A 16633-nucleotide genomic window follows, 5' to 3' on the forward strand; every position below is an offset into this window, starting at 1 on the left:
TCTGAGCAAATATTGTTTCTGTCGCTGTTGTTCTACTCTGTAGAAAAAATGACCTGACAGCCGCTTTCCTCCTTTCTGCCTTAGGTTTTCTTGTGTAGTTAAGGGCTGAGTGATTTATCAAGTACTCTCTAGTGCTCTCCTGGCTACCAGTGGCAGTGTTTTACTCTCAAGTGCAGATGTTCTACTGAGGTCATGGCTGCATTCATCTATGAAGCAGTTGTATTTGTTATATATATAATTATATATTTGCCAAAATCTGACCCATGTTTCACAACGCACTGTTCTTGCACGTTCTGAGGGATCACCTTTGCTATATATAAGAAAAGAAGAGAAATGCTTTTGGATGCTGAGAACCAGTGACTGCAGGTAACTGTGCTGGAGTTGTGTCCCTGCTGAAAATTAGGCCGTGTACGCAGACATGCCAAGGAGTCGCAACCACCTCTAAGACTAAGGCTGGAAGGTAGATGTTGCCTATCACTCAGCTCCACCAGGCAAAGACCTTGGTGTGTTACTGCTCCTCAAGCGTTTAAGTGAATGCCGGTGGAGGGATGTGGCCTTTGTGTTGGAGTGTCTTTCTGGAAAGAGATTAAACCACTTCGAGACTCGGACATAGTTCCTTAGGTGGGACTCCTGAGTGCAGAGTTGGACTCTGTGTTTCAATTCGCGTGTTCAGTGGGCTGCTGTAGCAAAACAGATTCCTTAGAATAACCTCTCCACCATGCTTGTAGCATTAAGCTCCTCCACTTGTCTGGTGGTCCGTACCATGTATGCAGTCAATAACCTGGGTCTTTCCTTACATAGCAGTACAGGCAATGGCTTTGCTTTGAAAACCACTTTAAAAAGTGGTTGAAAGATAGAAATGCACATACAGAATGGTCTGAAATGAATTAATCAATGGTGAAATAAACTTGGTAGAAAAATAACTCCCTCGGTTACTTGATACACCTTTTATTGATCTCCTCATTCCTCATCCTTCAGATCTAATTCTGAGTCTTGTGGCAGTGTAGTCCCATTGAACTCAGTGGCATTACTCCTCATTCATAGCACAGCCAAGACTCTGAGCGTCACCAGAATTGTTTCTGCTAGTCACTTTGTGGTGGTTGCCTGCTTTTTTTTTTCTTTTTGTTTCACGGCTCGTTTGATTTTTCTCTGTTCAGCATCACTGTATCCTGGCAGCTGAGTTCCAAGCAGACTAAATCTTTTTTCTTTTATTTTAATTTTTTTGTCATAGAACAATTAAATACATATGCATGCTTCAGCTGTCTGCCTTCATCTGTTCAATGAGCCTTCTGATTTTGAGGGCCCAGCATTCAGTCTGGCTAGAGGTGACCCAATCTTTGGTGGTCAATCCCTTCCAGTTCTTGTGAGCGCTTGTGGTTCTCCTTCTGGTCTTTTGCCTGTGCCAGTATTAGGACCATGAAATCATGGAATTTCAGAGTTGGCACTTCCTTAGCTTCATCTGATGCTATTAGCTATCTCCCCAAAATCTTTCTCTTCTGTTTTTAGTTTTGGTCTGTTGTTACATGCTCCTTTAACTGAGCTTCCTGGCTCCCTTTTGTTACCCCCAATTTAAAAAACTACCAGTGCTTCTTGTATTCCAGTGAATCCCAGTTTGCTTCATAGACCTTGCATACGTGCAGCAAGCATTTAACCTCTCGCTGGTATGCAGCCTTTTTTGGAATTAAAGTCCTGCTTGTCTACAGAACACTGGTTAGAAATGATGCAGTGTACTGTATCTGGTTGATGGGGGTAAGTTGTAGTTTTCTTTCACCCTCCCATCCTCCATCCCTCCGTCTGCAGTAGGGTTTCTGCCACTACATATGGGTTAACAATTTATGTTTTGTTTTACTCCTCCAAAAGACATTGCTAATCAAACATCTTAAATCAGTTTTTGGCACGTATGCAAACAGTTTAGAGAGAAAACCTAAGAACGCTACAGCCTGCATTTCAAAGGGGTGTCTTGATGGGGAATATCCGTGTGGGGTGAGGACAGGGGATGTTGTCAGATCACTGTGGCTATACAGTCTGCTGAAGACTCTAATCCTTGCTTTACCTCTTTAATTTCTCCAGTTTTCAGCAAGTGCCCATCAGGGAATTATTTGTAGATGCAGTTCTTTCCTGCGGAAGTTCTGCTAAGAAAGGGGCTTGTTCAGCTGTGTAGATGCAGGTATAAATGGAAAAGAGCTTCTGGATCATTTCATTGAGCAGTTATTATCGACAGAACACATGCAAGTATGGGGTTTGTTTGTGGGGTTTGGGTCATACCGTATACCCTTAAGTGAAACTTTGTGCTTTGCTTGTCCATTAAGGAACGAAGTTCAGTGTCATGGTTTAAGTGTGAACCCATACAAAAAACTTGTTGCTGTGATCTGACGTGCAGTCTAACTTTGATCTCTGACACAGCAGTTCCGTGGTGTGCTAGCAGTACAAGTCATTGGACATGCAGATGCATTCATTTCACTCTACTGAATTATAAATTAAACGATGTACCTTCTAAATCACAAATCACATTGCAGACAGTTTTCAAAAGAGAGGCCGCATGCTTGGTGAAGTTGCAGATTAGCAAAATAACTAATGGATCATGTCTTATCCTGTGTAATGGGTTAAATTTTGATCTGTAAAACGAGTATTGCCCTAGGGAAATGCAGTTCTTGGGATCAGTGTTGATGTGTGAAAGAGGGAAATTGGCTTTAGAAATGTCTTCTGTAGGGGATGGCCTCAGTCCAGTTCAGATCAATAGTAAGGCTCGCTCTTCTTCAGCTGGCATTGGGCACAACCGGTTCTTCTCTGTTAAGCAGAGGTGAAGCACAAGTTTAATATAAAGGATGTGCATGTCAATTCAATAAATGCAAGTGTGTGTGCTTAATTGTTTGGGTTTTTTTTCTGAACCAGGGCCTTAATTCTGCTGGGATTTGCTGTCAGGCAATAAGAAATACTACATCAAGACTGATTATACTTAAGCTTGTATGTTACTCCGTTAATAAGCTGATTGTATTGTTGCCTTTTGCCTGCTAATAAATATGGCTTTAGTAAGTAAGTTCATTTTCTTGTCATTGAGATCGACGTTGGCAGAAGTCGTGGTTTTTTTTCGTAGCGCATTGAATCAAGGACAAGAGATCAGCGGAGCTCCTGCGGTACCCTGACAGCAGTATCAGCAAATGGGCCGTTTGTTCTTCCAGTCTTTTTTGGCGCTGCTGGGGATACAAACAGCAAGTTGTTATTGTGGTATCATCCTTGGTTCCAGGCTTCTGTGTCTGTACTCGCAAGGCATGCAAAATCAAGCACCTGTTTGGTTTTACAGGTAAAAAGTGAAAGGGTTATGAGCCTCAGATCTCAAAGGGATTTCCCTCCAAGCCATGATACTGACTTAGCTTCACAGATCCACCCGGCAAATGCAGTGCTTAGCCTTGAATGAGTTGCCTGGGAAAGTTTGCTGGTTGCTGTAAAATGGAGCTTCTCTACACCCAGCCCTAGTGAGAGACTCCTCCAGCCTTTGCAACATCGTTTTCAGCCACTTGAAAGTGCAATCATCCGTGTAGGAGGCAGAACTTCTCTTTGATGGCCTGTTTGTTTGCCATTCAGTGGTCTCAGGAGCTTCATAAACATTCAGCAGTTGAGCCTTTCTGTCTTCCAGCTGGTACTTTAGTCCTCTTTTTCAGGAAGAAAAGCTAAGCCACTGAGGCTCAAAAAATTATGCTGACTTGTAGCCTAGACAATTTGGAGATTAAAAATAAAAAGTAAATTGAGGTACTATAGTCACTGTACAGAAGCTGTTTTAATTTTGGTGGTTTGAGTGACCATAATTATATATTTTAAAATAGCATTTTCCCATCTCTTCTGGCTCTGGAGAAAACAGATGCAAAATAAGTGAGGCAAGGGTGGGCACGAGGGAGGCCTACGTGCAACCTCCCTGGGCTCTCTGTTAGAGTTTAACTTTTAATGCAAGTTCAGTTCGTGGGGCTTGATGTGGGGAGGGGCTTTGGGGTCAGAGGCCAGCCTGGTGCATCCACTCCCCATCCTGCCTGTAGTCAGGTGTAGGTGTCTGGGCTGGCAGAACCAGCCAGTGGAGGCAGAGATAGACTGCTCACATCCCTAAAATCCTTCTATAATTTGGCCTTCCTTGCCTCAAGAAGGACTACAAGAGGGCAGTCCCCCGGCGATGTTGGGAACTCATTCCCTTTCTTTCATGGATATGAGTGTGGCTCTTTCTTTTAAAATGTGGAGCAGCAGGAATGGGTGGGAAGCTTTTTTTATTTGCTAGCAAAGGTTGCCCGCAAAGGAAGAGGTCAACATTCAGTTGCCACCTTCACCTCATTCCTTCTGGATTTACAGGCTCTGTTTCCAGTATCTAGATCTGCTTTTCTGTCCTGACAAACCTTAAGAAGTCCTTGCTGCGCAGCATCAGCAAAAGGAGCAAGTGCCCGTCAACGTGGATGAGGTACTCCAACCACAAGTGTGTTAAAGAGCAAAGTGGGCACCATGACCGCTGTTTTAACAGAAGGCAGCAGCTGCCACCCCATTTTGAAAGAGGCCTGATTCTGTCCGTGCATTTAACATATGTCTTGAAAGCTCCTGTTGGGCTGATCCACTTGGGTAGCATGGAGGAATGCTTAATTTCTTGGTCTCGATTGGACTGAAGCTAATGCTGACTTGCTGAGTCTTGTTATAAGTTTTGTATAAGGTTTTTTTTGTATAAGTGTTTTACAAGTTTTGTATAAGTTTTGTGATATCTGGTGGCTTTGAGTTAGAGCAGTTGTTAGGATCCTGGCAAGCTTTAAAGAAGAAAGGTCAGAGACTGGGTCACTTTCAGGTTCAGGGATGGCAAAGTGGGTGTTTTCTCTTTCGGCATGAGCAACTTACTCTGCTTGAGTCTCGGACTGGGTGCCTGAGTGTATTGGTGGACCTTGCTGTGCTGATGCTGTCAGATCCTCCGGCTTGCTTAAATAAATCCTGCCTATTTGTCATCAGAAGAGCGTGTAACTGTTTTTACTTGCAAAACAACTGATTATGTATCCAGAGAGCTTCCTCCTCTGGCCCCAATTAAAGGCTGAAGCCTATGTGACTGGACGTATTTTGTGAGTGAAAGCTTGTTAATTGAGCATGTAAATGTTTAATTGTCTATACAGTTATCCAATTGATTTTTTTTTAGCTTTGCGTACAAATATGGGAGCACAGTCATGCAGTTGGGCGAATTTTCCAAAACCAGATGCTTAATTAAATCTGTGCATTGAGCATACAAATGCGAACACCGTTAAAAAGATTGATCCAGTTGTGGTAACCTCCTCTTTTCTTTTGTTGTGTTGGTATGCTAATCTGAATATGTTCATCCGAATCTGTCGCGTGCCACAGTTTCTGTATTACCTTTGTCCTCTTTCCTACTATATACGTAGAGTGTTTCATTGGTGTTGGAAATAGCAGTTACCATAGAAATTTTCAGAGGATGCTGAATGTATGTGCTGGCTTTTAGTGGAGTTGTAACTTGTGCTTACAGTGGTTGGTGCTATAATGCCTTTAAAAAGGTTCCATTCCACATGAAATATTAATGTGAGTTGGGGGGCTGGAGGGTGTTAGGGGAAAGCGTACTTAAATAATGGGAGTTGTTGGCAGTTGCAGTCCAGTGCAACTTCTGAGAATCAAAAAATGCCATTACGTTTGCAAATAACAGTACGCTTGAAATTTGCTCTGCACTGGGTCATTTCTCTGTTTTGAAGCTGCTGATTTGCAAAGAATGAGTGATCTGGCAGTTTTAACCTTGCAATTCTTGTTTGATGCAGTGAATAAAACCCCAAATGGCTCATGTTTGAGGTCTGCAGCATTTGCTTAGTGTGAAAGAAAACACAGTAATACTGCTTTTCTTTATAATGTGTCTGCTTTGTATAGAATTAAACGCTACATTCAGTATTTTTGAGGTGGCTCTAAAATAAGTCAATAAGAAAGTAGTTTCAATAACATGCAAAAAGTTCCTGAATACTGATAGAGCTCTGCCACGGATGCGTACATGTGATTGACAACTTTATCTGGCCAAGGGTAGTCTGTTCTTATTCATAGACCCACAGAATGGTTTGGGTTGGAAGGAACCTCCAAAGATCATCTAGTCCAATCCCCCTGCCATGGGCAGGGACACCTTTCATTAGATCAGGTTGCTCAAAGCCCCGTCCAGCCTGACCTTGAACACTTCCAGGAGGCTATTCCTCCCAAGCTCATGGCTTGGGACGGGGGGCGAGCGGGGCATCAGGGTCGGGGATGCGGTTTTACTCTGAGTGACAACCACTTCCCTGACACTCTTTTCTCTATTTCTCTGCAGATGTCGCTCCTATGAGGATTGCTGTGGTTCAAGATGCTGTGTAAGAGCTCTCTCTATCCAGCGACTATGGTATTTTTGGTAGGTCAGAGCCTTTGGCAGTTTTATGCTTGTCCTGTTCTTGTCTTGTTTGTAGGACTTGAATCAGGGCATTGCTATCCCTAATATGTTAAAGTGAATGCTTTATTCAGTAATGTATATGTGTAAACATAAACGCAAGGACTTTGGTTTTTTGCTTATAAAATTCTCACAATGTAGTGAAAAAACACTGGAAAAGGAGGTTACTCATGTCAAGTTGACCTTTCCTGCTTCTGTATCATGCTGGTCTGTACAGACAACGGTCCCACTTCTGTCCAAAATTGCTGAATTCCTTATGCTTGTCCCAGCTACTAGCAAGCGTCAGCGTTTGTCCAGTTTTGTTGGGCACTCGGTTTTAAAAGAGGATTGTATAAGGAGGATTGTCCATTTAGGCAGCTGACTTGAAGCTTCCGTTAAAAAGGAAGAGAAGTACATTTATGACTTTGAGGATTTCACTGGAGATGACAGCAAGGGACAAGAAGGCAGAAAGATTTGAGCTTGTGAAACCAGCAGCTCGGTAATCTGGATAAAGCTTGAACTAATCACTGTTATATGCATAATGAAAAAATAAGGTAACTTCTTTTTGGAGTAGAATTTAAGAAAGCACCTGAATAAAACCTTCTCATTACAGTAGAAAGAAAGCAGAAGCTCTCCTACAAAACCTGATTTCAAGCATTTTTATGTAGAATTTGAAGACCGCTTAAAAAAAAAGCCTTCAAAATTGAAACAAATAAACACTGAAAACCAGAAGCCTGATATGTACTATAATACGGAGATTTCCCGAAGCTGACTGTGGGATTTCAGTGTACAATCCTTACTGATATAACTGAAGAGCTCTGCATCTCAATCCCTGGGGTGACGTCGTAAATCTCTGTTTTTCTGTTCAGAACAAATCCTTTGCAGGAACGCTGCCAAAAGGGAATGTATTAATATTGGCTCAGGGGAACAGGACCTCCTTCGGCTCTCATTTCCATCGTAGAAACGAGAACAGAATTTGACCCTTTGCATGAAATACCTCTCTCTGCCATGCAGTGTCACACTCTTCTTGGGCACCTGTGAATGCTTTAGAGGAGATGAGTAGGGTATGTAGGCTTGCCTCTGTGCCAACTTCCATCCCTTTCAAAAGAGCACAGTTGTCATTGTCTTCCAGTAAAGGGCCCTGAAATGAGTTGGCAATTAACGGCAGAAGAACCATTTGGGTTTACGGGAGCTTGCATCAGTAACTTGCATGTATGATAACTAATCAAGTTATAACAGTGAAATCCACTGTTTGAAGAACAAAATCTTCTGATGTGCTCTTCCTGCCTGTCCTGTTTCCACAGAAGCAGGGCAAGGGAATGATGGGCACAGATTAATCAGGTCAGAAAAGGAGCTGAGAGTAGAAGAACTGAAGCAAAATTATGTCCTTTTCCTTGAGAATGTATATCCCATCTAGGAAGCACAAAGCAAAGCTTGTCATCTTCAGTGCTGAATGCTTCAGTCTTCTGGCTTGAGCTTAAATGCCAGCTACTAGATTTCCCATGGGAGACAAAATTGCTGGGTTGAGTCATTTAAGAACATCTAATAATCTTCTTTTAAGGGCAACTGCAGAATAGCATTCCTCTTTGTACAGCCAGTCCCCCACAAACCTCCTCGCCAGCCTCAATGCTGTAAAAGCGAGGCTTGTGTCCAGGAGATACAGTTTGAAACTGTAGGGACCTGGAATTTCAGTTCGGCATCCTGGTAGCAAAGGTCATGTATGAACCTGGACTTCCCAACGTTCAAGGGCATTTTAGTTTCAGATTTGTGTTTTCAGCATCGTCCAATAGTACGAGTTGCTACAGATGTCCGTATTATATCCATAAGTGCCCCAAGATACGGCTATCTTAAATGGCACGGGCCTGCTCTCAAGTGATAACCTATTTAAGAAACTACGATAAAACTCATAGACTGATGATTGCTACATGATTCTCTGTTGCTGTCAACAAACAATATGAATGCGGGTGGGTTTTGACTTCACTCTTCTCTTTGCCTAGGTTCCTTTTGATGATGGGAGTTTTGTTTTGTTGTGGAGCTGGTTTCTTTATCCGAAGGCGGATGTACCCTCCTCCACTAGTAGAAGAACCTACTTTTAACGTGTCTTACACCAGACAACCAGTCAACACTGCATCAGGTCAGAGACTGCTCATTAAACAAGTTTCACTAATTTCTTAAATTTGCCAAGGCATTTAAAAAGAGTGGGTTTGGGGTTTTTTTTGTTTGTTTTTTGGAAACTATGGGATTTGGACAAGGGATTGCACTGCACTAAACCATGCAGCCACCTCCTGTGATGAGCGAAGACTTCTGCCTTCCAAACTACATAATTCAGCCGCAGCAGTGTTTTTGAAACCCAGGGTGATGGGACTTTCAGTTCCTTTCTGTTGCGGTTCCTAATACCTTTACAGCTGTGTGTCCATGCATGGAAGGAGGATAGCAAGTTCTCACCTTGCAGCATAGGCAAAAATGATAGGTATCCAAAAAAACCAGTGACATGAAGGAAGAGTTTTAAATACAGTTGGTAACATTTGGCAGAGGTGAAGGAAAGCCTAAAATTTTTCTTCCATGCTCTAGCTATCTTCTAAGTCTTCTCTTTTTGATTTGCCTTTCATGCACTGGGCTACTGTTTTTCTGCAGCAGTGGTCCTTCTCCCCTTCTCAGTCTGATTGCTCACTGGTCAGCAATGGCAGGGAGCATCAGGAGGATCTACCTAGTGATGGCTCTTCTGCCAATACTGCTTTCTGAGTTTCCTATATTTCTTCCCCTTTGGCTGTTATATAGACCCAGTTGGGAGAATCCAGCAAAATAAGAGTCACCTGTAAGCAGAAGACGTTTGTGCCTTATGGGAGCGTTTTGAATCCAGCTGTCTGTAGTTGGAAGACCTTCCGTAGTGCTCGGATTATATCTGAGTGCACGCTCAGGTGCTTGCCTTCTCCCGGCCTCAGCAAGGCCAAACTGAGACATTTTTAACCACTCTCCAGATTGTGTGAGCCAGTGCTAACTTGTGCCTGCGCAAGTATGCACATACACGCGTGCAGGTACGCTTGGTACGCTGACACTTTTCCTCCCAAACTGTCATTTTGCCGCATATTGTATTAGAGAGTGCTGAAGCCAGATGATCATTATCTTTTCTGACAACTTCTTGGGAATTGGCAATTTTTCTTTGCTTCCTACTGGCTTGGAAGTGGAAATACAACTGAATGTTTTATATTGAGAAGAGGGGATCTCTCTGAAAGTTTGCCGCTTCGAACCTCTATCAAAAATCATCTTCGGAACATCTGTGTAATATTGTGGCTGCATCAATACAGCCTCCTTAGAAAAGTGTCCTCAACCCCTTTCTAGCTATCTGTGACTACGAGCGTTGTGCAGGGAGGCGCCATTGAGGCTCTCTCCCCTCTCGTGCCAGCTATTGCACGCCCACGTGCCTCGCACAGACTTCGGAAATGCTCTGTCTTGCATCCTTAAGCACATCCCCATTTCCCCCCTCTCTCTCACAGGTCTAAAGGGATAAAAAGATGTTACAGGCACAAGCTAACGTTTTATTCACCCTCTTTGTATAAAAATACTAAGAGGTTTTTCAAGGTCTTCCATTCTGCATCTGTTTTTCTGCTTGACTGAACAAACATTTCCACAGAGAGTATTTATCGGGAGGGAGCCAAACTAAACTATATTTTTAAGCCTGAAAAATAATCTCAAGATTATGTGAACAGGGAGCGTCTTTGGTTGGATTGCCGAATACTGGATTTAATTTTAGAACACGGTTTTAGTTTTTCTTTGCAAACTTGGGCAAATATAAAATAGGGACAAGCCCTTTGGCGACCTGCTTATGCCACCTGCTTCCAGACTGTTATTACTGTTTCTTAAAGCTTTGTACTCTGAGCTCACCCCACCAAATATTTTTTTTCTACTTTTCCTACCGTTCTAGGAATATTCAACAGCAAAACCAATGGAAATTAGCCAAGTTCTCATTTTTGTCTAGCTTTCCAGATTTGGTAGCAGTAGCCAGCTCACAGTTGAGGTGGAGCCATTGAAACGTGGCTCCTTGCCCATCTCCCTCCTTCCCTGCAGAGATAACGGCAGCATCTTCTGCCATCCCAGCAGCAGCCTGAAGGTGGGAGTGCTTTTTCTGTGGGCCTGACTGGGAAAATAGACTGCACACCTCACCTACAAGCAGCAGTTTGCAGACCTGGTGGTATCTTTCACTGTAGCTCTGGCCTACATAGCCCCAAACTGTCAGTTCAGGTGCTAGAAAAAGTCAGGTCCTTTTGTAGACACTTAAGAAATACTTACTGAGATGATCCCACGCAGAAGCTGATATTCAGATGGTGTTTTCTGCTGGCTTTAATGGACTGAAAAAATATCTCAAAAGATTGGTGTCCACACTCCCTCCACCGCCCCCACCCCCCCAAATTCAATAATAATACACACAAGTTTTAATGCAAACAGTTATTTTCCTAAAGAGCGAGCTGCAGTGAACTGCCTCAATCTTTCCCATTTCCCCACGTGGACGGAAACTGCAGAAATGCAGAGCTGGGTGGGATTTAACTTTAAAACAAAAATGCTTAAGAAAAAGGCTACAGAAAAGGGTATTAGCCCAAACTTTGGAAAGGTAGGGCTTGGCTCCTGTTCCCAGCCTGGCTTGCCCTCAGCCACGTGCTGATGCTATAGATGGAAGCAGGACAAGGGCCTCTTGTCAGCGCAGCAAAGGAAGAGAGCTTGCGGAGCAGCCCTCTTCGCCCAGACGGGCAAAAGGAAAATTTATTGTGGTTGTGTGTTAAGAAGGAAATAGCTGCGTTCCCAATTTGCTTTGTGTCCGCTTTGCTTCCAGGTGTCCAAACAAAGCTCCTTAGGCAGACACCTCAGGCTCTGGAACAGTTTACGTTCCCCATGGCTTGACCCATCCGATTTAATATCGTAAGAGCACATTTTTGGGTTTGGTATGTAGCTCCTTCCTGAATGCTTGAAGAACTAAAGGATGCTTAAAGCTTCCTTCTGTGGCAATACTGAGTCCTAGGGTCACTAAGTCACTGAAAGGAGTAATTGAGTGGAGAATCCCTGAGAGGCAGCGTCATTATCGGAAAAAGAGTCTAGCACCAAAAGAAGAAAACCTGTTGCTCAGCCATGATTATTTTTTTTTCCAGTCTAGTCTTATTTAGAGACAGAGAGAAAGAGAAGAAAACTAATTTACATATTCCAATAGAGGCAGTCTGTGACTTTAATTGCTGGAATCGCATTAAGTCATCTTCCACCACCGGCTGTTATATCTGAGGAGGGTTAGATGCCACCTTTGTTATTCCTCATGGCAGCAGTCTCTGTTACTCCTCATGTGTCACAGCTAAGGAATTTTGCGTTTGATCATATGTTTCCTTTCCTTGTCCCTGCAGGCTCCAACATAATTTCCTAAATTTAATCAGTGCGAAGCAATCTTGTCCCATTGTGTTAGCCAGCCATAATTGGCTTCAACTTGGATTTTTGCTTCATGTGTGTTTACTCCTTAGCCGTATCTTGCCTTCAAGGGAAATTATCTATTTGAGATGCACTCTGGTGCCAGACGGATCCAACACACCACCAAATACCTTGTGAAGTCCTCTCGTAAGACTTGACACTTGAGGCAGGGCTGTAGTGGAAACCCTTTTGTCCATCTGGGATCCCACAGATCCTTCTGCAGGCAGCTTTTCTGTCCAGGGCACTGAGCAGGACTCACTGTTTTCCCTTTCAGATGGTGCTTGGTTGGGGCACTGATGCCCTTTCTTTCACTAAATAATTTCCATCATCGCATGCAAAATTGAAACCTTTTGGTGAAATCTCAGGGTGAAGTCCTCACAAGCCTGGGTTTTCTCTGGAGTGGGAGAAGGGTGTCTCCTTGTCTTTGCTCTGACGAACACTTTGAGAAAACTTGTCTGAGTGTGCAGAGCACGGGCCCTGGTAAAGCACAACCGCTGCCTGATTCCGCTGCTGTTGTTGATACCTTTTCTCTCCTTTTCTTTCTTTCAGGGTCACAACAACCTGGAGTGCCGTATTACACAGATCCAGGTGGACCTGTGATGAATCCCATGGCTATGGCTTTCCACGTCCAGCCCAATTCCCCACAAGGAAACCCGGTTTACCCACCCCCACCTTCCTACTGCAACACACCACCTCCCCCTTACGAGCAGGTGGTGAAATCCTCCACGTGAGGACTCTCTGGCTCTCTGACCTGACTGTGTGAGAAGAAGGTGCCATTGCAAAATGACCGAGATGGAGGGCATCTGCCCTTTTGAACACTTGCTAGTTCTCCAAGTCCTCTCTCCCTCCCTTCCCCGCACCTTTCCTCATTAAAGTTACTTGCAAAGGGGTGATTTTTAAAATTTTTTTCTTTTTTTTTTTTTTTTAGTAGAAGTGGATTTTTTTCTTTGTCTTCGACATGAGAGAAGTTGTCTTTGTAATGCTTTTAATGGAAACCTCTATTTAAAAGCTGTATGTCTTTCTCTTTATTTATTGTTCGTTTCAATCGTGGGTTTAATTGCGTTGTGGCAGGCTACTGATAGCAGTTTTTTCATACAACCCCAGAGTGATGTGCACTGTCCTAAAACCCCATAGCAGAAATGCCCTCAGCTAAGGGGAAATGACAGAGAAAGAGGGTGGAAGCAGCAAGGCAGTGCTTTTACCAGAAATGGTGGCTGCCATCTTTTCCATTTACGTTTTTCTTGTAAAACTTGGTTCTGATGCACAACAGAGAGATGCTGTGATAGAAGCCCGTGAGTGACTGAAGCACCGGTGTTGGTTGAGTCACGGCAGGGGCTTTGCCAAGTGCCCTAGAAAAGGGAGAGTCGTTGCTTTAAATGATGCATCTAAAAGCAAAGGACCAGGACTGGAGTGTTTCTTGGCCAGTACCTGGACTCTGCCTGTGTGATCGGCATGTTGTTTTGCCAGCAGTGAGATTGTATGAAACAGTGGTATGAAACCTAAATGTCTGTAGTGAGAGGGAGGTATTACAACCTCAGAGCTACTTGTGCTTGTTCCTCTTGACAGAACAGTTAGAAACACAGAAATATGGAGGTAAGATTTCTTCCCTAAATTGGAAAATAATTACAGTAAGAAGCAATGGGAACGCACTCCCAGGTTTGCTCCCTTGGACATTGATGGAAGTTTTGTCCCTGACAAATAGTAGTTTTGATTATGGTCTCACTGCTGCTCCAAAGAGTACCAAGTAGAGCTGTCGTCTCCAGGTGACAGATTGGTAAAACTGCTCTCCTCTCTAGGCCAGACAAATAAATAACTTTTTGGGACTGATGCTTAAGAGCGGGTCCTTGACCTGATATGCAGATGGCTTGGCTTTCAGTGACTCTTGGCTCTTCATGCGTTTTGCTGTGAGCAGCCCCAGGATTCCCAATTCACTGTCTCATGCTCGTGGCTGACTCTCTTGAGTGACCACAAGCCAACACCTTCAAAGAAACACAGAGCCCCTTTCCCTGTGAGGCCTCTCACACCCACCTACGTCTAGCGAAAACGTGAAGCTACTCTGAGACATGACTACATACTGATGGGACCTTCTCCCTTCGAGCATATTCAGAGCCATGTCACTAAGGAGTGACAAAAAGAAGATGCCGTCGCCTTCTACTGCTGAAGGACCTGCAGAAAGAGCATAGCTGAGGGTTAGGAGTCTGATACAGTCCTTTGGGTGCTGGGGGAGTGCTTACTCACTACCAGTACTCCTGTGTCACTCCAGCCAGGGCACAGGGGTCACCGAGGTGGTTTGGAGTAACCTGAAGACCTGTGTTGCGCAAGGAGCCAAAGCTTTATTGTGCTGCTAATGCATGCCAGTGGCTTGTCACAACTTGTCCCTAGGCGGCGAGCTGGATTTGCAGAACTGGCAGAAAAGAGCATCCCTTTTACTGTGAATATGAGTCTTTAACACAAAACCCGCTAAGGGTCACTGTTTCTAAAAGCTGCCGGTGGAGTTAGTAGTCATCTGGAGCAGAGCTGGCTTATGAAGAGCTCATTCCCGCAGACCTGACTTGGGTGAAATTGTAACTAAGGCTTTCCCTTACTGGGCATCATAATAAGGGACAGCGCAAAGTAGTTCTCCGTGTGCGGTGTAGGCTCGGTGGACACTTAAGATAACAAAAAAGTACATTTTATGTATGATTACTAGGTCCATCTGCCTACCACAACTGTATATATATTCTAAATTAGCGTGCGCTTGAAGTTTAAGGCTGCGTATGTCACTGAATATGGTTGTGTATACACATTTTTTTAAAAGCAAATCCAACCTTTCTGTCAGTAGAAATGACGACAGACCTCATGTTAGTAGATGGATGTTGTTAAGTCCTTTTATATTATGAAATGTATCTACAACAGCTGGCATTTTCCTGGCCACGTTGAATAGAAGCCTTTTATAGTGAATTCTTACACTGGACATTGAAATTCAACTTCTGGTGAAGTTTTCCTGAAGTCTGGCTGGTTTATTTGCTAGTGTTGGTGGATGACTCTACCTCGTAAAACACACGGACTCCTCTGCTAGCAAACTTGCGTGGTCTTCTCTTGAAAACACAGCACCTGTGTGGGCATCTGTATGAATTACTTGCAAACTGTTTACATGCCTTTCCTCCTGTTGCCTCGCTTTTGGAAGTTTTTATGTTCTCTTAATTTTTTCCCCCCTTTTTTTCCCCCTTTTAGTTTAAAAAAGTAGTGGGGAGAAAGAAGGGAGAAGCCCTGTAACTGTTGGTAGGGTGATATCAACAATATGAAGTTGCTCGGGAGTGTACGTTGCATGTTTTGCAAGGTTGGGCTGGAGGATGGCTGGAGCAGAAGTAGGTCTTTCTACAGTCTCGGGGGCTTCTCTTGCTCATAAAACTTGTGCAGGCTTTCTTTTGAAATGCGTTTTATTAAAGTGAGATTGGATGTTGCTGTACCTCTAGCCTTCTTCATTGCTCTTTCGTGAGCTGTATGTTTAAAGTTCTTTATGTTACCGAGTAGAGTTAAGAGTGTGACCTCTTGTGTGAGAGGAGGAGAGAAGGCAGAGGAAGAAGACTTCTACTCGACAGCACTTTAGCAACCCAGTTGTGAAACGCAGGCTGTAGGTGCACCGCTGGAAAGGATGGGGTTACTTCTTACCAGCGGGCAGTGATGACCGCTCAGGTGTGGGTGTCCCACAGGTGAAGGGAAACCATCTTCCACCAGGATTTTACTTGGCAGTAGTGATTTTCTAGGAGCTGCCAGCTGCTGCAGCTTTACCAGTGTGAACTTCCCCGTGGTGTGTTGATGCTTTATCTGCTGGGATTCCCCTGTCGGATCCTATGGGTGCCGCTACTGTGTCCACTCTAACACAACAGAGTTTTTGGTGCCTCACTGGCAAGTTTTTGAGTGTTTTGACTGCAAAATAAGGTTGGTGCAGGTGGCTGGGAACCCTGGGGATGTGTGGGGCGCTCCCCTGCCCCTTCCTGGGGGCACCACAGCGGGGTACGGGGCGGACTCCTCGCCTGCCTTTGAGATCTCACCATCTACATCAGGAAGTTGATTTAGTGTTTTGGGGGGATCAGTCTCCTGGTTCTCGCAGAGGTGTTTGATACGGGGAGGGGTGTGTGTGTGTGTGTTAAATGCCTTCTACTTGGGCAGAATGGAGATGCTTAAGCTGAGCGAATGAGCCCGCGGGGGAGCCAGGAACATAAATGATACCCCCTTGAGGTCCTTTCTTCAGTTGTGTGTCCACAAAACGTGTCTGATGTACCTGTGAGGTGGCAGCGATCGGGAGGAACTAGGTGGGTAAGGAAACCTTTGAGGTCTCTGCTGCTGTGACGCTGGCAGAAATGGGAATGAGAAGGGAGTCAGTCCATTTCCGCCACAATGAAATCTCCGACTATGCCACTTTGAGAGAAAAGGCACTACCTTGATACACCTCGCCCGTAGCTCTGGTGTGGCCGGTCCTTCGTACGTCCGAGGCTTGTGCAACAAGCCCAGGCTGCACTGTGGGATGAGGAGGGAACCTGCCTTTCCTGTGGCTGAGCAGCTGGTTTTCAGCCAGAGGTTTCGCCGTCAGTCCTGTCCCAATGAAGAACAGCAAAGGTCATGGATGTCAGGATGTGCTCTGCTCTCTTTCCTCCTTGAGGATCATGCTGGGAGGGAATGAGCAGAGGTCGTTATAGACTTGCAAGCACCTTGTGATCAGCTTGTGCCTCCAGGTATGCTGTCATCAAATGTGACGGGCTATTAAAAGGCTGTATTACTGAGACTCTCAACAGGGAGTCGGCCATCTCCTGC

The 16633-nt window shown here is 44.4% G+C and overlaps 1 protein-coding gene across 1 annotated transcript in view; it reads left to right on the top strand.

Moving 5' to 3' along the window:
• Positions 1-15272, top strand: part of VOPP1 (VOPP1 WW domain binding protein) — a 67434-nt gene extending 52162 nt beyond the window's left edge. The window contains exons 3-5 of the mRNA XM_063325630.1: positions 6305-6382; positions 8395-8531; positions 12389-15272. Of these exons, the coding sequence (XP_063181700.1) occupies positions 6305-6382; positions 8395-8531; positions 12389-12570 (397 nt within the window). The 3' untranslated portion in view covers positions 12571-15272. The remainder of the gene's footprint in view (positions 1-6304; positions 6383-8394; positions 8532-12388) is intronic.
• The last annotated feature ends 1361 nt before the right edge of the window (positions 15273-16633 follow it).

Source organism: Chroicocephalus ridibundus, chromosome 2 (assembly GCF_963924245.1).
Source record: "Chroicocephalus ridibundus chromosome 2, bChrRid1.1, whole genome shotgun sequence".
Taxonomy (NCBI): domain Eukaryota; kingdom Metazoa; phylum Chordata; class Aves; order Charadriiformes; family Laridae; genus Chroicocephalus; species Chroicocephalus ridibundus.